The 25236-nt window shown below is 36.8% G+C and overlaps 1 protein-coding gene across 1 annotated transcript in view; it reads left to right on the top strand.

The window, feature by feature from the left end:
* FSTL5 (follistatin like 5) overlaps positions 1–25236 on the top strand; it is a 736076-nt gene that overhangs the window by 287551 nt on the left and 423289 nt on the right. Inside the window, exon 4 of the mRNA XM_007529584.3 lies at positions 4951–5199. Within this exon, the coding sequence (XP_007529646.1) occupies positions 4951–5199 (249 nt within the window). The remainder of the gene's footprint in view (positions 1–4950; positions 5200–25236) is intronic.

The following is a 25236-nucleotide window of genomic DNA, read 5'->3' on the forward strand; positions in this document are numbered from 1 at the left end:
GGGTTATGGAGCAGCAGCAACTGTGTTTCTCTCCTCTCGTCTCCTGTGTCAACTAGGAATACCAAAGGAGACCACCTGGTACCGCAACAAGACAGGACTAGAATGACTTCAGGAACCCACCAAATCACCAGTGAGCACAAACACATATGGTTCATGGACAGAGAGGAGCCTAGGGAGAGATTAAGTGACTGGTAACACTCCAGCAGTTTACCAGTTGAGATACCACTTCCAATCTGTTTCACCAACAAAAAGACTGCTGAAGGGAGGAGAGGACTCCCCTAAGATTCAACAAATGCAACAGTGAGTCTCCATTGCTACTGTCCTCAGAATCTGGAGCAGCAACAAGGAGGCCCTGTGCTGACACCAGGGGACAGAGAACTAAACAGGAAAATCAGGAGAAGATCTATATGTTCGTGGCCTAGCAGTGGGGCTATGAAAGTCTCTTTGCATAACCACTGGAATTTCTCTGCCCCATCCTGCTTTATCTCTTGGTCAGGAGTCTATGTTTATGCTAAGAAGCCTACTTATATTTTAAAAGCCCTCAGGCTCCCATAGCCTACAGGGAAGAAAAAGAACAAAAGAAGTTTTTAAACCACTGTGCTCCAAATCAGGGATTAAAGTATTGAAACAACCATGCATTTTTACAACTGTGAGCCCTTTAATTACCTTACTTAGACACAAGTCAATCCAGGCAAGAGTGATCAGTAATTTGAAAAGTACTGAGAGAGGAAACTCATAACATAATATATAAAATGGTTAAACCAACAAGAAGAAATATTGGAGAAATGAACCAGGACAAGAGTCCAGCTAAAAGCCCCCTAAAGATTTAAGCACAAAATAATGAGGTCAACATCCAAACACTAGTTAAGGAAATAATCACAGGAGTGAATAAATCATTTGAAAGAGTTGTCATCAGAAATGCAGAAACAACAAATGAGACTCTGGAAGAAAACACTAATTATCTCAAGATTATTAGAGAGCTGAAAGCTGAAATAGCTGAGCAGTATCAGAACATGGCATCAAAATATATGAACTCGAGAAAACAATAGAGGGGAGAGAGAATAGAATAAATGAGGCTGAAGCAGAATTAGCAAAATCAAGGATAAATTAGAGACAACTAAAAAAGAAGTAAGAGATTTCAAAAAGAGATTAAGAGATACTGAAAACAATAACAGAGACCTATGGGATGACTTCAGAAGAAACAATATACACATTATTGGCTTACCAGAGAAAGAAAGAGAGGGAGAGGAAGAGAAGCATTCAGGACATAATAGCTGAGAACTTCTATAGTCTAGACAACATAAAAGATGTAAAGGTTCAAGAAGCCCAGAGGGTCCCAAACAGAATTAACCCAAACTTAAAGACACCAAGACATGTCATACTTAGAATGGAAAGGAATAAGGATAAAGAAAGGATCCTGAAGGCTGCAAGAGAAAAATCAAAGAGTCACCTACAGAGGAAAACCCATAAGATTAGCAGCAGACTTCTCCACACAAACACTACAGGCCAGAAGAGAATGGCAAGATATCTATCGAGTGCTCAGTGAGAAAGGCTTTCAACCAAGATTACTGTATCCTGCTAGACTGTCATTCAGACTTGAAGGAGGCACAAAAACCTTCTAAGACAAGCAAAAGTTCAAGGAGTCAACTATCACCAAGCCTTCCCTGAAAGGAGTTCTCAAAGGTCTTCAATAAACACACCACCATAAATAGGCCATAGATCACAACACTCTAAAAATCTACAATAATAGTGTCAAAATATCTTCAATATTTGATATCAATAAATGTCAATGGCCTGAATTCACCTATTAAAAGGCACAGAGTAGGAAGATGGATCAGAAAACAACCCAACAATATGCTGTCTACAGGAAACCCACCTAACTCAACAAGAAAAACACAGACTCAAAATGAAAGGATGGAAAACTGTCATACAAGCCAATGACCCCCAATATGCTGAAAATTAAATATATTCCCCAAGAAATTTACTGGCTAAAGTTTAGAACCTCTGAATATCCCCTTTTCTTCTTTCCTTCCTTCCTTCCTTCCTTCCTTCCTTCCTTCCTTCCTTCCTTCCCTCCTTCCTCCCTTCCTCCCTTCCTCCTTTCCTTCCTTCCTGATTTCCTTCCTTCCTTCTGCTCTTTCTTTCTTTCTTTTTTATAAAATAATTTCTTGTTATACTAGGGGACACATCTCAAGGAAGTCGGAAAAAAAATACCAAGAAATGGAAAAATATCACATCATGGATTTGAAAAATTATTATCATCAAAATGTTTACTATACCCAGATGTAATGCAATCCCTATCAAGACCCTTCCAAACTTCCTCAAAAGAAAATAACAGAAGATACAAAATAATCAAAGTGCCCTATACTGGAACTAAAATAGACACACAGGTCATTGGGAAGAATTGAGAGCCCTGAAACTTATTGGCAACTAATTATTGGCAAGGAGTCCAACACATTCAGTGGAAAAAGGAGAATCTATTCAACAAATGGTGTTCGGAAAATTGAGTTGATACATTTAGAAGAATGAAACTGGATCACTAAATTCCTTTATGTACAAAATTTAACTCCAAACAGACCCATGATTTGGAAAGTTAGATGAGAAACTGTCAGATACCTAGTGGAAAACATAGGCAGAGAACTTTTCCATGTAATTTTTTGCAACATCTCCACTGATTGGTATCCTAGCAAAAATAGACCAATGGGCCTTCATCAAATTGAAAAGCTTGTGTGTCAAAGGGAATCACTAACATAACAAAAGGAACCCCCACAGAGTGGGAGAGAATCCCTACCTGGGGACTGATAAGTACACAATGAGCTCACCAAACTCAACAATTAAGAAAACAATTAAGAAAGTGCCCTGGGAGTCAGGCAGTAGTACAGAGGGTTAACTGCATGTGGAGCAAAGCACCAGCCCCTGGCTCCCCACCTGCAGGGGACTATTCACAGGCAAAGAAGCAGATCTGCAGGTGTCTATCTTTCTCTCCCTCTCTCTGTCTTCTTCTCCTCCTCTCTCCATTTCTCTCCATCCTATCTAACAATGACAGCATCAGTGAGAACAACAATAATAACTACAACAACAATAAAAAAGCAACAAAAGGGAAAATATATATAAAAACAACCCAATGAAAAATGTGGGGGAGGGGGTGTTGAACAGAATCTTCTCCAAAGAAGGGATCCAGATGGTTGACAGACATATGAAAAATGCTTAAATTCACTAATCATCAGTGAAATACAAATGAAAACAGTGTGATATCACTTTATACCAGTGAGAATGGGGTACATTAGAAAACACAGAAATATGAACTGTTGGAGAGGCTGTGGGGAGAAAGAGACTTTCTTACTCTAGTGGTGGGAATTTACTTAGTCCAACCTCTATGGAAAGCAGATTTATCAGAACTCTAAGAATGGATCTAACTTGTGACCCAGCAATTTCTCTCCTAGAGATTTACCCAGGGAAAATAAAAATACCTATCTTGAAAGACTTATGCACATAATGTTCAAAGGAGCAAAGTTTGTAACAGTCCAAGCATGGAAGCAAACCAGATGCCCAATGACATCAGAATAGCTAATGAAGTGATACACACACACACACACACACACACACACACACACACACACACACACTGAAGTGCTATGCAGATGTTTAAAATGATGAGGTCATTTGCTTTGTAATATCACCTTAAAGAACTTGAAGGAATCATGTTGAATGAGACAAGCCAGAAAGAAAAAGACCAATACTGAATGATATGTGAGACTTAAGAACAAGAAACCATAAGGGAAAATATAAGGTAAAACTTGGACTGAGTATGTCATATTGCACTAAAGCAAAGAACTCTGGGGACTGAGGGAAAGGAACAAGATGAAGGGACATGGCGATCTTGTGTCTTCTAGACACCAGCCAAAGGGAGATGAGAAGCTGTGCCTATGTGTTAAAGACTAATGTAAACCATTAACTTGCTAATAAAATTAATAATAGAAAGAAAAAATTGTGTTGATGAAAAATATATGTATATGCACATATATATGTATAGTATATGTTTGAAAAAAATATATGTAGTCTTCTTATACTCATTCAGGTTGTTTTTACTTTCCAACCAGAGTTCTGGGGAAAACAAAAGCTATATCTTCTGAAAAACGATAGGAACCACCAACTGTAAATGGAACCACTATGAAGTTAGTTGTAAACTTACATTGTAATTGATATGCCAACTGCAGTCATTTTAATAGAACTATAATTATTCATCAATTAGACTGAAATATATTGAAGAAGTTCATTTTTAGTGTAAAACTGGGTTCACCTATGCATTTCTGATGTATATTTTAATCTGAATAAGTGATAACATGAAAGTTTCCCTGTATTTCATTTCCATTTAGTCATGAAATAATTCCATGGTTGTCAAGTGGCCGAGTTCAATACAAAAAAAGGGTCGCTGTTAGAACCCACCAAGAAAGTTTCAAATCACAATTTTTCACATTTTCCTCTCTCATTTTCTATTCAGAAAACTGCTAATTTGAAATCCAATACTTGTTAATCATATGCTATGTGTTGAGCATAAACTTTTTTCTTTTCTTTTACAATATCTTGTATAACTCTTAGAGGAAAACTATGCTATCATCTCCATATTACAGATGAAATTATTTTGCAAAAGGAAGCCATTTATCCATGAACATAAATCTATAAGTCACCAGGATTTGAACGAAGAGTTTAATTTAGAGAACTTGTCCTGAAGGACATCACTCATTGGGGGAGATATAAGAATGTACAAGTTGAGAAAGGAGGGAAATGATATTGAGGTACTTTGGGAAAGAAGATAAGTTGTTTTGATCCAAGTCCATTCTACAGTGAGAACAATAACTGCAGTATTTTTCATCTATTTGGACTTCTACTTGCATATACAAGTTGTTTGGACAAATGAATCTCAACAAGTGTTCTCTTGTTTATCTTTAGGATTTCTGATGCAAGACGGACCTTTGGGATCTTGTGAAAATAAATACTGTGGTTTGGGAAGACACTGTGTTATCAGCAGACAGACAGGACAAGCAGAATGTGTTTGCATGAATATTTGCAAACGGCACTACAAACCGGTGTGTGGATCTGACGGAGAATTCTACGAAAATCACTGTGAAGTACACAGAGCTGCATGCCTGAAAAAACAAAAGATCACCATCGTGCATAACGAAGATTGCTTCTTTAAAGGTAAATACTGGGTGAACCTCAAGAGTCCCCTATTTCTGCTCTCTTTGTTTAGTGCTTGTAAGTTTACGCTCAAGCATGATTTTATATTAGGCAAGTATGCGAAAGGGAAAGGCAAAAATGATGTGAGTTTTGTTTAGTTACACCAATAAGCAGAAAGGGTCTAGGAATTTACACAGATAGGATTCTGAAATTCAGTTATAAGAATGAAACCTGCCAATATATGACTCAGAATTTAATATAGCTTACAGCATTGCACCATATGGCTTCCTGATCATGGCAGTAATCTTAGGGACAAAGGGTAGCCAATTCAGTCAACATTCCAAATCCACCCAGTGAAAAGCACCTGGGGTGGAATTGAAGGGACAGAGAATGCCAACCCATGCTATGAAAACAACTCATTTCTTTCTGAATAAAAATGATGGCTTCAGTTTGCATGGCAAATTCCAACTTACATGGAACCTATAAATTGACCACTGTAATGTCTATGGAAAAACTCATGCTAAAATCAAATAAAATATGAGATGGTGATATTTTAAATTCTAAAGTTATTGGTATTACTATCATGAGACTTGACCTCATTAATCATCTTTTGTGGGAAAGTGTCACTCAATTCCTACTTTGAAAAATTATTTTAATGTCATTTACTTATGAAATTATTTGGTTTTTAAAAAACTATTTTATTTATTTATTAATGAGAAAGATAGGAGAAAGAGATAGAGAGAAAGAACCAGACATCACTGTGGTACATATGCTGCTGGAAATTGAACTCAGGACCTCATGCTTGAGAGTCTAGTGCCTTAGCCACTAGACTGCACCACCTCCTAGACCACTGAAATTATTTGTTTATAAATAGAGAAGAACATTTTATTATCAATAGATATAATACAGACTAGAATTATAAAGTACTAAGTATGTAGACCATCTATGATGTGAATAACTTAGTGATTAACCAGATATCTAATATGTAGTAGGTCTGTGTTTCATTTGCTGAAATTTATATACACTTAGAAGCATATATGAAATTTAAATTTTTAGCTAAAATTGTAGATGACATAGAATGATATAGTGTAGCAAACAATGAACACTTAGGATACATGTAAAGGTTATTATTTTTAATTATTTTATTATATGAATCTATCTCCTTGTACACAGAGAATAATTGTTCCTTTGTTTCAAATTCAGTTTATTTTCCTATTACTTCATATCTATCATGCAAATAGCTAAATTGGACTATGAAAATTTTGTGTTTAAAACTTATAGTTATATTTTGATGTCATGTTACCTGAGACGGTATAGTAGAAATGTTACTATTCCAGTGATACATGAATTATAACATAAAACTATAAAACAATATGCTATTAAGTTTATCTATACTCATTTTCTTAATTGAAGATTTGTCTACTGAAAACACAATGGCAAATCATATGGAAACGTGTATCAAATATCATATAGGGAAAACCTGGTATAGTTTATATTCTGTTTTATTGTTAGATAGTGAAATGTAATGCAAGTTAATATATTTGTGTGTGTGTGTGAGCATGTGCGCGCGTGTGCGTGCATGTTACCAATATGGAGGTAGGTGAATATAGCTAAGGATGATGCTTCTTATATAAGTGCTTCATAAAAATGATGGTTTGAAAAACAGCTGCTTTTCAGACATATACTAAGTTTACTTATTAGATTTATAATTGCATCAAAATAGTTCACAATCATTCATAATATTAAAATTCCATTTACATTCTCTGGATCAGTTATCAAATGCTAATATATTTCACAGGTTTCAAAAATTTTGGATATTTATTTGTGGATAGCTTATACAATATATGAGTATACATACAGAACTCAAAAAAGTGTTTTTGCTATTTTTAATTAAATTATCATTTGCTCGTTAAATTACATCAGTGGTTTAATAGTGGTCCACAAGATTATAAGATTATAGTTCCATAGTGTACCCACCACAAAGTTCTGTGCTCCCCTCTCCATAATACACAGCATAGTTCTCAATGATAAGGACTATTTCAGCAGGCAGGGTGCAATGCAGAATAAGATGGTAATCTATCTTATTAGAGAATGATTGGCCAAGATTTGGACATAAAAGTTTCTAAATAGCAGAATACTTGACATTCTCGTGCTGGCTAGAATTAATTATTGTGCTTGTCAATTATATTTTTTTGTGAAATGCCAGTGGCTTCTTTTTTTTTTAATTGATTTAATAATGTTTGACAAGGTTGTAGATTAAGAGGGGTACAATTCCATACAATTCCAACCACCAGAGTTCCATATCCCATCACCTCCTTTGGACTATTTCCTATTCTTTGCTCTCAGATTATGGATCCAGGATCATTATGGGTTGCAGAAGGTGGGAGGTCTGGCTTCTCTAATTGTTTCTTTTTATTTATTTATTTTTATTTAAGAAAGGATAAATTGACAAAACCATAGGGTAGGAGGGGTATAACTCCACACAATTCCCACCACCCAATCTCCATATCCCACCCCCTCCCATGCTAGCTTTCCTATTCTCTATCCCTCTGGGAGCATGGACCCAGGGTCATTGAGGGTTGCAGAAGGTAGAAGGTCTGGCTTCTGTAATTGCTTCCCCGCTGAACATGGGCGTTGACTGGTTGGTCCATACTCCCAGTCTGCCTCTCTCTTTCCCTAGTAGGGTGTGTCTCTGGGGAAGCTGAGCTCCAGGACACATTGGTGGGGTCTTCAATCCAGGGAATCCTGGCCAGCATCCTGATCGCATCTGGAACCTGGTGATTGAAAAGAGAGTTAACATACGAAGCCAAACAAATTGTTGAGCAATCATGGACCCAAAGCTTGGAATAGTGGAGAGGAAGTGTTAGGGAGGTAGTCACTGCAAACTCTAGTATACTTCTGCTTTCAGGTATATATTTTGCAGTAGTTTATGGATACGTGTGAACATAAGCTCTCTCTCACAGAAACTGGTGTATATCTAGGTTATGGGACTTTGTTAGAAAGTGAACCACCTGAGATGAAATTAGAGTGTACTATAAAAGGAAAGGTCTCACCCGAGTAATGAAGCTGAAGGGTTGTCATTCCACACGTGAAGTCTCTGGACACAGTCTGAGGTGAAGCATGTTGAGGTAGCAATCGTTGCATTGGTTAGGTTGTGATTGGCGGATGCAATATTATTTGGTATGGATTGGGAGAGGCATACGGGAAAGTGGGCCCTATCCAAGGGTTCCAGGACTGGGGGAAGTAGGGACTCTATATTGGAGATGTGAGGTTCCTGCTGTCTTAGGGTTCAAAAAGACAATGGATAGTTAATGTTATCATCACATTATTTGGTAATTGGGTTAACTTTGAAAAGTCCTTTTGTTATGGTTTGCTGTACAGTACCCAGTATCTTGTATATAGCTGTGCTATTGGATACTGGACATGGACGTTGACAGGTTGCTCCATACCCCCAGCCTGTTTCTACCTTTTCATAGTGGGGAAGGGGTCTGGGGCGGTGGGGTTCCAGGACACATTAGTAAGGTCATCTGCCCAGGGAAGGAAGGTTAGTTTCATGGTAGCATCTGCAACTTGGTGGCTGAAAAAGCAGTAAGATATAAAGCAGAGCAAATTGTTGAATAATAAGGGACTTAAAGTTAAGACTATAGCAGATGAGATTTGAGGTCTTCATTTTGGAGAAGTATATTTTAGGTATACTCCAAGTTGTTTCTAATAATGGCCTAAGGGAGAAAAAAAACAAATCAAAATAGGAGAGATGATTATAATAATAATAAGTTAATTAAAAAAAACAAACATTGAACCAATAGGAAGAATCTATAGGACAGGTTGAAGCCTCTCCTTATTTTGGGGCTTGGGAGCCACATACATGCTCAACTTAATAGCTCCTAGACTGATTTTCTATTATGTTTATTTCAACTAGAGATAGAAAGTGACAAAGATAGACTGACAGATGATAGACAGAATAGCTCAGCATTGAACTGTTGCCTAGTATCATGGTACTCCCTAGTGATACCAGGTTTGCATGTGGCCTGTAAGTCTGACCAGGTATAGACCATGCTAGGTTACCTATCTTCAGGCTCATCATTTTTTTAGGTGAACTTTTATTTTAATACAATTCTGTAGTATATGTTTTTGGATACTTTTGCACTATAAGAGTTGAGTATTTGTAACAGAGATCTTACAGCCTGAAAAACCTAAATTGTGTTTTAACTGGATAACTCTAGAAAAGTTTCATTAATTATCCTTCCTTCCTTCCTTCCTTCTTTTTTTTCTTATTTCTTTTTTTTTATTATTATTTTTTATTTAAGAAAGGATTAATTAACAAAACCATAGGGTAGGAGGGGTACAACTCCACACAATTCCCACCACCCAATCTCCATATCCCACCCCCTCCCCCGATAGCTTTCCCATTCTCTATCCCTCTCTATCCCTGCTGGCCAGACTTCCCTGGATTGAAGACCCCACCAATGTGTCCTGGAGCTCAGCTTCCCCAGAGACCCACCCTACTAGGGAGAGAGAGAGAGACAGGCTGGGAGTATGGACCGACCAGTCAACGCCTATGTTCAGCGGGGAAGCAATTACAGAAGCCAGACCTTCTACCTTCTGCAACCGACAATGACCCTGGGTCCATGCTCCCAGAGGGATAGAGAGTGGGAAAGCTTCTTTCTTATTTCTTTTTATTGCCACCAGGATTATTGCTGAGGCTTAGTGCCAGCACTGTGAATCCACTACTCCTGGTAGCTGTTTTTCCTTTTTATTTATTTTAAAATATTTGTTAAACTGGACAGAGAGAAATTGAGAGAGAACGGGAAGGTAGAGAGAGGGAGAGAAAGTGAGACACCTGCAGACCTGCTTCACCATTCGTGACCTCCCTTCAGGTGAGGATCGAGGGCTCAAACCTATGTCCTTGCGCTCGGTAATATGTGCACTCAACTGGATGCACCACCATCTGGCCTCCATTATTATTACTTCCTATGACATAGTAGATCTTTTCTACTCTGCATCTTGGATGTGATAATGAATATAGATATTTATATAGCTCGTACATCAAATAGAATTAAATGTATACTTCTGTGTGCACATGCACAGAAAAGTGGTTGTAAGACAGTTAATTTGGCTAACATAGTGGTTAATATCAAAATTTATATACTGATTACTACACTATAATTTTTGCAAAATGGTATCATTGGTAGAAACAAGGAAATGTCATGTGGGAGCTAACTGTAACATGCCTTGGATATCCATGTGCCTGTACAATTATCTTACAAAATGTAATAGAAAGTATTAGAAAATATTGCAAAATACAGTAGTTTTAAAGAAAGTAGGATCCACATAATTTATTAACTATTTGCACTGTATGTTCTACTTGAGTCACATGTTAAGTTAGAGTTTTATTTGGTATTTACATTTAGAAGCACTAAAATTATTTCACCAGTTGTGTGATTAATTCATTGTTTTGAAATTAAGATTACTAATCCAGTAAAATGTCTATCTATTTTATATTTTCACATTGATACCTATCTTCCATTTTTTAATTGTATCTATACTAACAGTTATATATATTCTATCATTTGTAGTAGGTATTTTTAGGTTTCTCTATTTTCTTTAAGTTTTATTTATTGATTATTGGGTAGAGACAGAGAGAAATTGAGAGGGAGGTAGAGAGGGAGGGAGGAGGGAGAAAGAGAGGGAGAGAATGGGAGAGGAAGAGAGGGAGAAAGAGAGACAGAGAGAGAGAGAGACAGACAGACAGACAGACAGATCTGTAGCTCTTCATCACTCTTTCACCTTTCCTTCTGCAGGTGGGGACCAGGGACTTAAATCCAGGTCCTCGTGCATTACAGTATGTGTGCTTACCCAGATGTGCCACCACATGGCCCCTGTAGTAAATATTTTAAAGCTTCTATATTCTGTAGTATGTTCAGAGTCTAGTCACTATTGAATATAGACATACACTCACTAAAATATTTTAGTAATGTATGATTTGTGGCACTATAGATAAAATATGTACCTATGAATGCAATATTATAATGACTTATTTCCAATTCCAGTGACTTGATCATGAAAAAAATAAAAACACCTAATCTTCTAGGTTATCTGTTTTAGTTTTTTTACTAGCATCAAATACTTTGGTGATATACCATAAAATCTGCCTAGCTAAGCAACCTGATAATTTTGAAGTAAAGTCATTTCACAGTATCTTCCTCACTCCAATTGCTTCCTAACTGCTACAATCCATGCCATTACTTAGAACAAGACAGGATTTCTTCAACCTAACACCAGGCTATTCTGCCATACACAAGATAATTTACTTAGAGTCTAGATGGAAGGTATAGTAAGAAGCTGAAGATATAACCCATGTCAAAATGAATAGGGAATTAAACCTTTTATGAGAAAGTCAATTGAACAGAGACCCTTTTGCCATTTACTGTGCTGAGAATAAAACTGCTATAAAGACAAACGTTCTATGCACTTAAACGTGCATCACAAACAATAACAACTTGAGAAATAGTCTTTTTATCTTTGTGTGTGTGATTTGAATGAGGCATGGTATGGTTTTCTTTTTGTTCGTATAATCTGAAAAGCTTATTCCTTTTTTAAAAAACTGGTTCTTTAACTTAATTTTTTAAAAGAAAGGTGGAGCCTGTAAAACTTTGGGCATAAAATCAGGCTGCCAAGGGAGTCGGGCTGTAGCGCAGCGGGTTAAGCGCAGGTGGCGCAAAGCACAAGGACCAGCATAAGGATCCCGGTTCCCCACCTGTAGGGGAGTCGCTTCACAGGCGGTGACGCAGGTCTGCAGGTGTATATCTTTCTCTCCTCCCTCTCTGTCTTCCCCTCCTCTCTCCATTTCTCTCTGTCCTGTCCAACAACAACAACAACAATAATAACTACAACAAGAAAACAATAAGGGCAACAAAAGGGAATAAATAAATAAAATAAATATTTAAAAAAAACCAGGCTGCCAATAATATTTCAAAACACATTAGTAAATGCACATGTTGATCCACATTTGATTTTAAGGCTACCCCCATAAAGTGCCTATGTTATATTTAAGTAGACTTGCTTTATTTTATGAATAACAGAAACCTTAATAAGCATATTTGCTTTGGAAAATTATTTCTAGATGTATATGTTATTTTATATTTTTAATCAGTATTAACCAAATGAAATTGCAGGTTGGTGGCAAAGTTAAGTTGTAAAAGAATAAAGATACATTAATTATTTGTAGACAAGAGTGCTGATATGTAGCATTCAAATTCTTTGGTTCCCACTCCTTTGAACTCTTTCTGTACACACAACATGAAAACCAATGTGATTAATCCCTAAATTTTGATTGATCTATATTAAAACTCTATGTATGGACATTAAAGCAACTAGTTAGCATTTAATTAAACTTTTAATTCACATTTATAATTTAATTAAAGTTAAGGGTATTTTATTTTATTTACTTTTTCTTGCATTCTTTTGTCTGATCAAAATATGGAATGCAAAATCCTATGTATCACCTACTATATAATATGGATTAGAAATCAGTGTAATGGGACAAAGATATAGCATAGTGACTATGCAAAAGACTTTTATGCCTGAATCTCTGAGGCTCAAATTTAATTCCCAACTTCACCATAAGCCAGAGCTAAAAGGTGCGCTGATGTGAAAATAAATAAATAAATGTAATGTGAACACTAAAAATATTTATTAAGTTCATATAAAAATACTTGTTTCTACCTGGTTTTCAAAAACTATAGAGGATTCCAACTATAGGCACTAATATATATATTATGTAATATTTACTTATTGTGGGGGTAGAAAAAGACTAGAGCACTGCTCAGCTAAAACAATACTGGACATTGAACTTTGGCTTCCTGGGGCTTCAGGCATGACATTTCTGTTCTCTGGATGGCTGAATTATTTCCCTGGACCTTAATAAATTTTTCATTTATAGATAGATGGTAGATAGATGCTTAGAAGCAATATGAAAAACAATATTTAAGAGGAAAATTTTAGATACTAATGAATACTTGATAATTATATTAAAATATCAAAAGAATATGTATGTATGTGAGAGAATACACATTAATACAAATTTTATTTTGTACTATTTGTGGAAACTTTAACTTGTAAAAAAAATTTCACCCATCTGTGACTTATGAACTAAATCAAACTCTTTTGAATATTATGTTCTATATCATTTCTTTCAGTTTCAATTACAAATTGCCTATCTTAGTTCATTACTATGCTGCATGTTTTCTTGGATATATAATAATATTCCATTAATAGCTATGAGCACAGCATTCAGCATGACAAAATATTTTATTAGTTCAAATAATGCTCTTTCTCTCTTTTGCCTGATTAAATATTGTATGAGTTCCCCTCACTGATACCTTCACCTATGTTATTCATTTTTTCAGTACCTTATTTTTGAAGGACGAGAATGCTATTTCTCTTAACTCACAAAGTGAAGAACAATTTTTATAAAATTACTTTTAAGTGTAGTAGATTTTTTTATTCTGTTGAAAATCAGTATGAAAACTTTTCCAGTGATTAAATTCAACATGCATTTTCAGAGAAAATGTTCAAAACGCAGTTGAAAATTGTTCCTTATTAGTCTGATCTTTATGTCACTTTTAAAATCCTTTCTGATGGGTGCCCAAGGATGCTTGTGGGTGCTTCAGGGAACATTTTAAAACCCACAAATGATAAAAAGTAATGAAACACATGTGTATAATAAGATTTTGAATTTGCAATTTAGGTATTATTTGAAGAAATATTTGAAACAAATATTTGCCACTTTCTTATACAATGCAAAAGATTTACATTGATACATTCCTGCTCTTTGAACACTGGTTAGGCAAAGTTGAAGACACTTCAGTTTAATTAATACAAATGATTATGAATTTAATCAATAATATGCAATCAATTTAGTTCAAGCCATTTTGTTTTCTAGCTACCAATTATCATTCTATGGTATCAATAAATATTCCTCCTCTGTTCAGGTAGACATAACATAAATCATGTACTTCTTTATGTAATTATCATTTTAAGTGTGTGCTTTATGTATTTATCATGTAATATATAAATTCTTAGTGGCTTGTAAAAATTCCTTTTTAAATTCCTCTTCAATGAGTTGTGATTAAATAATTGTTTGTACTTTTCATCTTGACCACGTCTAAAGAATGCACCAATGATCACCAAGTCATTTTTTGTAAATACTATATTATTAGGGACCGGGTGATAGCACACAAGGTTAAGTGCACATAATGCAAAGTGCAAGGACATGAGCAAGGATACTGTTTCTGCCTCTGCACCTGCAGGGGGCTCACTTCACAAGGTGAAGCAGGTCTGCAGGCATCTGTCTTTCTCTCCCCTTCTCTGTCTACCCCTACTCTCTCAATTTTTCTCTAACCTATCCAACAACAACAACAGCAGCAACAACAATGGGAAAAAGATGGCTGCCAGGATCAGTAGATTCATAGTGCAAGTACCAATACCCAACAATAACCTTGGAGGTGAAAAAGAAAAAAAAAATACCATATTATTCTGGGAAATTACAAGTTACTAGAGAGTAGTCACATGTGAATAGTTAATTCTTTTTTATATTTTATTTCTCTTTTTATTAGTGATTTACTGATGATTGACATAATTGTAGGACAAGAGAGGTACAATTTCATACAATTCCCTCCACCAGAGTTCCATAGTCCATCCTCTCCATTGGAATTTTCCCCATTTTTTTTATCCCTCTGGGTATATGGACCAAAATTATTTATGGAATGCAGAAAGTGAGAGGTTTGGCTTCTGTAATTACTTCTCTGCTGAACATGTATGTTGACAGGTCGATCCATACCCCCAGTATGTTTCTATCATTCGCTGATGGGATAGGGCTCTGGAAAGGTGAGGTTCCAAACACATTGGTGAGGTCATCTGCCCAGTGAAGTTAGGTTGGTTCCATGGTAGCATCTGCAACTTGGGAGCTGAAAAGCATTAAGATATAAAGCAGAACAAACTGTTTAATAACCAAGAATCCAAAGGTAGAAATACAGCAGACAAAATTAGGGGTCTTTATGTGGGAAGAATCTTGTTCCAGACTCTTGGAAACAGAGTTGTCAGTCAGCTGAGGTAAAGAACAAACACCTCATCACAGACCCCTGCAAGTGTCAACCCGGCTTTGACCTAGCATGTTATGATTGGGCCCTCCTCAATCGCTATCGGACAGGCCATGGCCGGTGCGCCGCTATGTTCCATCGCTGGGGAGCCAGAGACGACCCGAACTGCCCCTGCGGCTACAGACAGACTATGACCCACATAGTCAATGACTGCCACCTCTCCAGATTCAAAGGAGGTCTTGAAACTTTACATCAGGATCAACCTGACGCTGTTGACTGGCTACGGAAGAAGGGCAAACACTAGAAGAAGAAGAGGGCAAGGTCCTAGTTTCTTATTGCCTCATGATAGGTGTCAGTACAGCACACTGTCCGACAACTTGTCATCTTCTACCACCATAGGACACTGGGCTCAAAAAAATCCTGTTAAATCCTTTCCTGATTCCCATTTTAAAGTCTTTGGATCTACTGCAACCTTCAAGTTCCATACAGATTGTAGCAAAAGAGAACATTTCGTCATTTATTTTTAATACAACTGTTTTATATTTTCTATTACTTTTTTATTTATTTTGGATAGAGACAGAGAGAAATGGAGAGGAGAGGGAGAGACAGAGAGGGGGAGAGAGAGAGAGAGAGAGACTTGCAGCACTGCTTCACCACCACTGAAGCTTCTGTTCTACGGGTGTGGACCAGGCGATTGAACCAGCTTCCTGGTGCATAGTAGCATGTGTGCTCAATTGGGTGCACTACCACCTGTACCTTTTCATTATTTCTTACAGATGATTAACATTCCATTGTTTATATCTATTGCAGCTTTCTTAACCACTCATCTGTCTTTGAATATTTGGATTGTTTCTACATCTTGACTATTACAAAGAATTCTGCAATGAATATTGGGATCACCAAATTTCTTTTATTAATTCATTCACCAGACCAGATTGTGCTAAATATCACAAAATGTAGAAATAATATCAAAATTCTATATGATGATAACCTTAATATATATATATAATGTGTGTATATACATATGCTGTATATGTATATGTGTGTATCCAAATTGTATTCATAACTATAGCATACAAAAATAACTTGTAGGATCAGAGAGCTATCTTAGAGTTGGAGGATAAGACTCTTATGTTTCATGACTGAAGTCTCAGAGGCATCACATTCTGCCCCAGGCACCACACTATGCCAGAGCTAAGTAATATTCTGAGTATAAGAAATTCAGAGGCAAAACTGTGGAAATATATTTGTGAATAGCACATAAATAATTTCCCATATTCATCCTTCTCTTTCTGAATTGTCTCACTTAACATGATTCCCATCCAAGATGAAGTGAATAAGGTGAATTTATTATTCTTAATAGCTTGTTGGGACTATGTGTAAGCCCGATAGAGCTTAGGGAGAACTACCCCCATCCTTGGATGGAGGTCTGAGAACATAATCTCTTGGTGAGTCTCTCTCAACCAAGGTGAGCAAAAGGGGGGAAACTCAGACTTAGCTCTTTCCTTCTTGACTCTCAGGCCCACAGAAACCCCAATACTTCCCTCCATTAACTGCAGGCCATATGGCCGCCTACTTTAAGATTCACTTAAGTTCACAGAGGAGAACATACCTTATCACATACTCCTAGCAGTGCCCTTTGATGTCCTCAATTTGCATCAAACCTTGCTTATCTTCTATTTTGCCTTAACTGGTTCAACCCCTCTCCTCCCCTCAAATGCTTTTGGGTAATTAAATGCCTGCATCAGGAGACTAATTATCTTGACCTTTATGTATCTGCATCAATTCTTGTCATACCAGCCCCCTACCATAGGGACAAGCCGGCCTTTAAGACACCTGTAATTTCTGACATATTTCAATAATAATTCCCTTTGTTTGGTTTTCTATTTAACTCATGTCCACCTGCTAATAAATGAGTTCTGAGCACGCTGAAGGGTTCCCCGGTGTCTTTACTCTAGAAAGAACCAGTCCACTACCTTTCCCCTGGAGATCACCTGCCAGAGACCCTGACAATAGCTGAATAACATCCCATTGTGTACCCATACTACAATTTTCTTAGTTACTCATGTGTTGTTGGACACTTAGGTTGCTTCAAGGTTTTAGCTATTGCAAATCATGCTGCTATATATAAACATAGTTAAATTTATGTTGTGATTTTTAGACAAATTAGTGAAAAATTCCACTTATGCTGTTGGACTTGTGCCAGGAAGTTAGGGAGAGATTGTGCAGTAAATATGCATTTAGTAATTATTTCATTTTTATTTTTTTAATTTATTTTCCTTTTTGTTGCCCTTGTTGTTTTATCATTGTTGTGGTTATTATTATTGCCATTATTGATGTCATCATTGTTGGATAGGACAGAGAGAAATTGAGAGGAGGGGAAGACAGAGAGGGGGAGAGAAAGAGAGACACCTGCAGACCAGCTTCACTGCCTGTGAAGCAACTCCCCTGCAGGTGGAGAGCCTGGGGCTCAAACCCGGATCCTTATGCCTGTCCTTGCACTTCACACCACTTGCACTTAACCCGCTGTGCTACCGCCCGACTCCTGAGTAATTATTTTAATAAAGAGAGAATATTCAGAGACTGTGATTGATATAATCTAGATAACTTGAGGACATTAGGAAGCATACAGAGATAAGGATAAAACTCTGTTTTACTCTGGCTTCAGGAAGTGGAGGAAGAAGGAAAGGAGATATATACACAATTAACATTACTAAATAAAGGAAAAAGAGAGAACGTAGTTATCAGGGAAGCTAGGTAAGAAAATAAATGTTTCATTGGAGACAAAACTGTGAGCTGAAGTAAATGTTGCTGTGATTGATATGAAGACTGAAAAATAATCACTATTTAAAAGAATAAGGTCATAGCTGACCTTGGTAAAAGATAATAACTGAGGAAGAGCTGAAGCAGTGAGAGCGAATTATATCTGAGCAGAGTCAACAGCCATATTTTCCAACTATTTCTGGAGTCATATGATTGTTACTTCTGCTTTATTATAATACACCACTCTACTATCCAAATATATCCTATTCTAGTTACCAGAAATTCACAGACTAAAATAGATTTCCCCAACCATCTCTACACCTGCCAATATGTTACATAGTTTTATTTAACTTCCTAACACTAATATTCAGCTTCCATCTGTGTCTCTTAGTTAAAAGATTCCAGTAATGAAATTGTTTTAGCTTAGTTTTAGCCAGACTGAATTTTTCTCAAGATATTTGTAAAGAATAGAGTCCTATAACTGCAGTTTAATTACAATCACTTCTCATCACTCTGGGCATGGAATAAGTTAGACAAAATGTTTATTTAGAATAAAAGTGTGGTTGGCACTTAACTTTGCCAAACAGAATGGACACTAGGAAGATACCTTGAAATATGGCTGAAGTAATACCACTTTATTACTTAGTACACAAAGCTATTGTGAATATTGTACTTAGTTTGGCAAATAAAACTTTGATTTGGTTAATCAAATTCATTGAAAGCTTGGGGTGACTTATATAGATGCTCTAGATTGTTTTGTTTCTCTGTGTGTGCAGGTGTGCCTGTGTGTGTGTGGGGGTGTTCCTTGACACATCCAACAGGCTATTCTCCATAGTACCATCTGGCTATACTACAGGTCAGATAAATTCTGATACTGTCCACTTAGATGTTGCATCAGTTTCTACAAATGAACAAACAGTTCAGTGCCACAATACTGATCCACCTCAGATAACAGTCACAACCTGAGGTTATCACTTATGCAACTGACAAAAAAAAAAAATTGGAAGTTTCAAAGATACTTCCTCGGGCTCCGTTAATTTACTAGAATAGTTCACAGAACTCAGAGAAACACTAACACTAGTTTATCAAAAACTGTGGTAGAAAATACAAAATAGGCAGCTAGGTAAAGAGAGTATTAGGTCCAAGAGTGTCCCCAACATAGGGGCTTTTGTCTCTTTGGGTCCCCTGCCCTGAAGGAAAAAGTGTTTATGTCACACGAAGCTCTCCAGACCCTGTAAACTGAATTTTATGGGGGCTTCATGGTTATGATATGGTTATGATAAATAATTAATATTGTTTTTTACTTTTTTCCCTTTTAAAGAGATGGGTGGGGAGGGAAGACTGAAAGTCTCTGGCCGAAAGTGATAGATAACCTTACCTTTTTAGCCATCAATCCTCATTTGCTAACTTACTTAGAGATTTAAGTTTCATCTATTCAAGAATATCTACTCATGTTAAATAGGGTTTCAGGAACGCTAGATCAGAAATGTAGGGCAGAGAACACTAAGTTTTCTTTAACTATATATTATATAAAAAAAATAGAACCAGAGTATCACCCTATACATGATGCCATGGATTGAGCCTGGGCACTCATGCTTGAGAATCCAACACTTAATCCACTGTACCAACTCCCAGAATGTTACTTATTTTCTATTTTGATATATCGCCTCAACATTTTCTAGTAGAGGCATATAGTATTTGTATATATTATATTTTGATCTCACATATCTTCATATCAAGCATTGGTTTAAGGACTTTACAAGTATTTGTTTAAATCTCCAACAACCTGAAGAAGAAACAAATAATTTATGATCATACATTATATACTATGTGTATACTATATATTCTAACATAATATACTGACATACTATACACTATATATGACTATAGTAGTGTGAATTCAAATAGGAAATTAATCTATAAATGAACACATTTCACTTATGTTGTAATTTTATCTAGGTTTTAATCATAAATATTCTACTTCCCAATCATTTTGTAGTATTGATGATTGAATCAATGTGGAAGTTTCAACAGTTGTTGTTGTGTGTGTGTGTGTGTGTGTGGCTGGGGCCCTATGTGTACATGAATTCAATGTTCTAGGCCACTTTTAATCAAAATAGAAAGCCAGGGGTATGGAGGGTGAGTTACCAAAACAATAGAGATTCCTCCACTACCTTAGCACTTTCTGTGTGGTGTTGGGTCTCTTATCTGGACCATCTGAACAGCAAGGTACATGCTTTATGAGGTGTCTAGTGAGTTGTTATATGTAAATAAATAAACTATGATATAATGAGAGAGAGGGAAAGAATAAGAACCAAAATATCCCTCTGCTACATGCAATGCCAGGACTTTGTGCTTTAGAGTTCAACATCCTATTCACTGCCACACCTCCATACTACAGGGTTTTGACTTTTACTTCATTTAAAACAAATTCTTCTTAAGAGATGAAAAAAAAAAAAACTGCCATTGAAAATGAGAAAGATGCATGCACACTTAATAAATCTAACTGATCACTAGTGTAATTAATTGAAAGGAATCATATTAAATATGCTTGAATAATTTTATAAATTTTCAGAATGCATACTTATCAAAATTTTCATATAGTAATTTATGTAAAGTGTAAATAGAAATGAAATATATTCAGAGGCATTAGGAGCAAATATGAATGTTTAATTGTTCATTAATGATACTGTATTGATACTTGATCATATGCCAAACTCATTTATGGGTTTCTAGTAAAAAGTAGAATTGGGGAGTCAGGCGGCGGCACAGCGGGTTAAGTGCATGTGGCACAAAGTGCAAGGACCAGGGTAAGGATCCCTGTTGGAGCTCCTGGCTCCCATCTGCAGAGGAGTCGCTTTACAAGCCGTGAAGCAGGTCTGCAGGTGTCTGTTTTTCTCTCCTCCCTCTCTGTCTTTTCCTCCTCTCTCCATTTCTCTTTGTCCTATCTAACAATGAAGACATTAATAACAACAATAATAACTACAATAATAAAAAAAAACAAGGGCAACAAAAAAGGGGAAATAAATAAATAAATAAATATTTTTTAAAAGGTAGAATTGATACATTTCTTATTTTTTTCCACCTAGAATAAGATGAATGACCAGTCCAGTTCTTTAAATATCAATATACAGGTTCCATTTGCAGGAAAAGCTTTATATTTGAATCAATTGTCATGTATATCAGGTATCTAGACGTCATCTATATCAGGTGATATACAGTTAAATCAGGCTATGGAAAAGGAAATGTGTTCATCTTTTAAGTGAAGTATTTTCATGCTTACAAGGTAGGAGATACTGGTCACTCACCTTTCAGAGAATTGGTAGTATCGGTAATGGTATCGTGATGGAGCATATGATTAATTGTGTACATATAATTGGATCTGGGACAGAAGTTATATTTGCCAACCTATTTTGCATTTCCCATTCTGGTCTGAAGAATGTAGTCCCATTACCAATTCCCAGTGTGTTTTGTATACAACTTTTAGCATTATTCTACTTTTGATACTGGCCTCTCTTTCTAGTTACAGCCTCTGCCTTTCTTTGAGCAGCTTTCCATGCTTACTCACAGTGAGATTTTGCTACTGACTTACCTGTCAATCATTTCCACTTTACTAGGAGAATATGGACTGAACTATGACAGAGGTTTCCATATTGAATTAATTCTCCTTTGGACTCTAGTTCTGCCAAGAGTTGTACTAGATGTCCAGGACGTTCACAAAATGCATGTTGAATTTTTTAAAAAAGACAGAAAAACAAGTGTTCTGTATAGTATTTTTGTCACTTTATTTTTTATTATTTGTTTAATTAATGATTCAACAGTGATAGACAAGATTGTGGCACAAGAGGGACACAATTCTCACCACCAAAGTTCCATATCTCCCTCCCCTCCATTGGATGTTTCCCTATTCTTTATCCCTCTGGGAATATGGACCAAAGATTTTTATGGAGTGCAGAAGATGGAAAGTCTAGCTTTTGAAATTGCTTCTTCACTGGCCATGGGCATTGACAGGTTGAATCATACACCCAGACTGTCTTATCTTTTCTTAGTGGGGTAGGGCTCTGGAGAGATGGGGTTCCAGAACACATTAGTGAGGTTGTCTGCTCAGGGAAATTAGGTTGGTGTCATGGTAGCATCTACAACTTGGTAGCTGACAAAATCACTAATATAAAAAGCAGAACAAATTGTTAAATAATCAAGAACCTACAGCAGATGAGTTTTGGGGTCTCCATTTTGGAAAGAGCTAGTAGGTCTATTTTAGGTATATTCCGAGGGGCCCATGACTTTACTGATTTTTTACTTAGCCTAATAGCCAACATGTTGGTTAGCTAGAAGTAGTCTGAGAAGATGGTGTCAGAGTTGAGAGGAGGACTAGAAAGTTGGATAAGGGCAGAAAGAAGCTCCCAAATAAGGGAAAAGTATATAAGTACCATTAACTGTAACCCCCATCAATCTGACGTAGGGCTATTCATGTCTATTCATATAAAGTACAGGAGCCTCAATAACCTCTGCATTCCTGTCAGTCTGAGTTCACATTCTATATTCACATATAGGTTCATTCTAGGCTGCACATATTTCAGGATCAGTCTTCCTTGAGTTGCAAAGTATGTTGACCCACCCAACCTCCCTTTGGAGAATGGGCAATTTTTACCACTGTTGTTCTACACAAAGGGCAAGGTCCACTAGAGGGTTTATGATACTGTTCCTGATGGAGATGGCCAGTGATGGTGGAGAGGGATCTGTTAGAGATCTAGGCCCATCATATCTATGTGTGAATCTATGGATTCACTGACTAGGGCTCCAGATGATGGAGTGGCCTGGTAGTGACCAACCAAAAGGGTCATAATTAAAAGTATGTCAGTCTCTTGCCATTATACAGCTTTTTAATCCTTAACTTTTTCTGACACAGTTGGACTTAATTGAGTAAAGTGAAATAGTAAGTAGGTAGGAGAATATCTAGTGCAAAGTAGAAATTATTCAATGAAGTACCTCATGGTGTTTTATTATTTTTTTTCTATTTATTTATTTTTCCCTTTTGTTGCCCTTGTTGTTTATCATTGTTGTTGTTATTGCTGTCATTATTGTTGGATAGGACAGAGAGAAATGGAGAGAGGAGTGGAAGACAGTGAGAGGGAGAGAAAGATAGACACCTGCAGACCTGCTTCACCGCCTGTGAAGCGATTCCTCTGCAGCTGGGGAGCTGGGGGCTTGAACTGGGATCCTTAAGCTGGTCCTTGTGCTTTGCGCCACCTGCGCTTAACCTGCTGTGCTACGCCTGACTCCCGGTGTTTTATTATTATTATTATTATTATTATTATTATTACTTACATCTTTCTATTTGCTTTCTGCACTTATTGAGTCACTGTATACTATTGCACACTTTTACTTTAAGGTATATATTTTCTTCCAACTTATGGATACATGCCCGCACCACAGAATCCACTGCTCCTGGAGGCTACCCTTTCCCTTTTGTTACCCTTGTTGTTTATCTTTTTTGTCATTATTGCTGTCACCATTGTTGGATGGAACAGCAAGAAATCAAGAGGAAGGGAAGACAGAGAGAGGGAGAGACACTTGCAGACTTGCTTCACCACCTGTGAAGCTTCCCCCTACAGGTGGGGAGCCGGGGGCTCGAACCGGGATCCTTATGCTGGTTCTTGTGCTTTAAGCCATATGCACCTAACCTGCTGTGCTATCACCCACCCCCTCATATTGATTAAATAATGATTTATAAGACTATCAGCTGATAGGAGTGTATATTAACATCATTCTCACCACCACCAAAGTCTGTGTCTTTTCCCCCTCCCCTTACAGAAGATATGAAAATCCACCCTTCGCCATCTACCCCCAGAGTATTTTTTTACTTTGGTGCAGTACTCTAAATACAGTCAAATTCTGCTTTCCCCTTTCCCTTTCTGTTCTTTCTTAACTTCTGTTTATGAGTAGGATTATCCCATACTTGTCTTTCTCTTTCTGGCTTACCTCACTGAACATAATTCCTTCTAACTCCATCCAAGATGGGTCCAAGAAGGTGGATTCATTATTTGTAATAGCTGAATAGTTTTTCATTGTATATATATATATATATATATCACAAATTTCTCAGCCATTGCTTTGTTCTTGGACACCTGGGTTGTTTCCAGGTTTGGGCTATTACAAATTGTGCTGTTATGAACATAGGTGAACAGATATATTTTGGATGGGTATGCTTGACTCCTTAGGAGATATTCCTAGGAGAGGAATTACTGGGTCAATGGAAGGTCCATTTCTAGCCTTGTGAGAGTCCTCCAGGCTGTTCTCCACAGGGGTTGGAGCTATTTACATTCCCACTAATAGTGCATGAGGGTTCCTTTGCCCCCACAACCTCTTAATAATTTTTATTGCTGTTGTTTGTGATGTATGGCATTCTCACAGGGGTGAGGTGGTATTTCATTGCTGTCTTTATTTGTTTTTTTCTGACAATCAGTGTGACTTAGAGCACTTTCTCATATGCCTGTTGGACTTTTGGATCTCTTCTGTAGTGAATATTATGTTCATATCCTCTCCCTACTTTGTGAATTGGGTAATTTGCTTTTTTGTTCCTAAGTTTAGTGAGCTCTTTATATATTTTGGTTATTAGCCTCTTGTCTGACGGCATGTAAAGCTCTGCCATTCTGAGAGAAGTCTCTTTGTTTGGGTGATGGTTTCTTTTGCTGTGTAGAAGCTTTTCAATTTGATGTAGTCCCACTGGCTTATTTTTGTTTTAGTCTTCCTTACAATTGGTTCTGCATCATCAAATATTCCCATGAGATTGAGATGGGAAAGGATCCCACCATTATTTTCCTCTAAGTATTTTATAGTTTCTGGTCAAACATCCAGGTCCTTGATCCATTTGGAGTTGACTTTTGTTTCTGGTGAGATATGGTGGTTCAGTTTCATTCTTCTGCATATTTCAACCCAATTTTCCCAGCACCACTTATTGAACAGTCCCTCCTTTCTCCATTTAATAATCTGGGCCCCTTATCCAATTTTAGATTTCCATAGGTGTGGATATGCTATACAGCATGTTTTGACTAAAGTAGAAAGTAGAAAAAAGCTTTTGGAAATACTACTCGGTCATTTAATAGTTTCCCCTATAAACACAGAATATTAACAATATATTTCTGTTTTTAAGGTGGAGGTTTAACCATTCCTAAAATTCAAAATTTATTGTATA

The sequence above is a fragment of the Erinaceus europaeus genome, chromosome 19, assembly GCF_950295315.1.
Source record: "Erinaceus europaeus chromosome 19, mEriEur2.1, whole genome shotgun sequence".
Classification (NCBI taxonomy): domain Eukaryota; kingdom Metazoa; phylum Chordata; class Mammalia; order Eulipotyphla; family Erinaceidae; genus Erinaceus; species Erinaceus europaeus.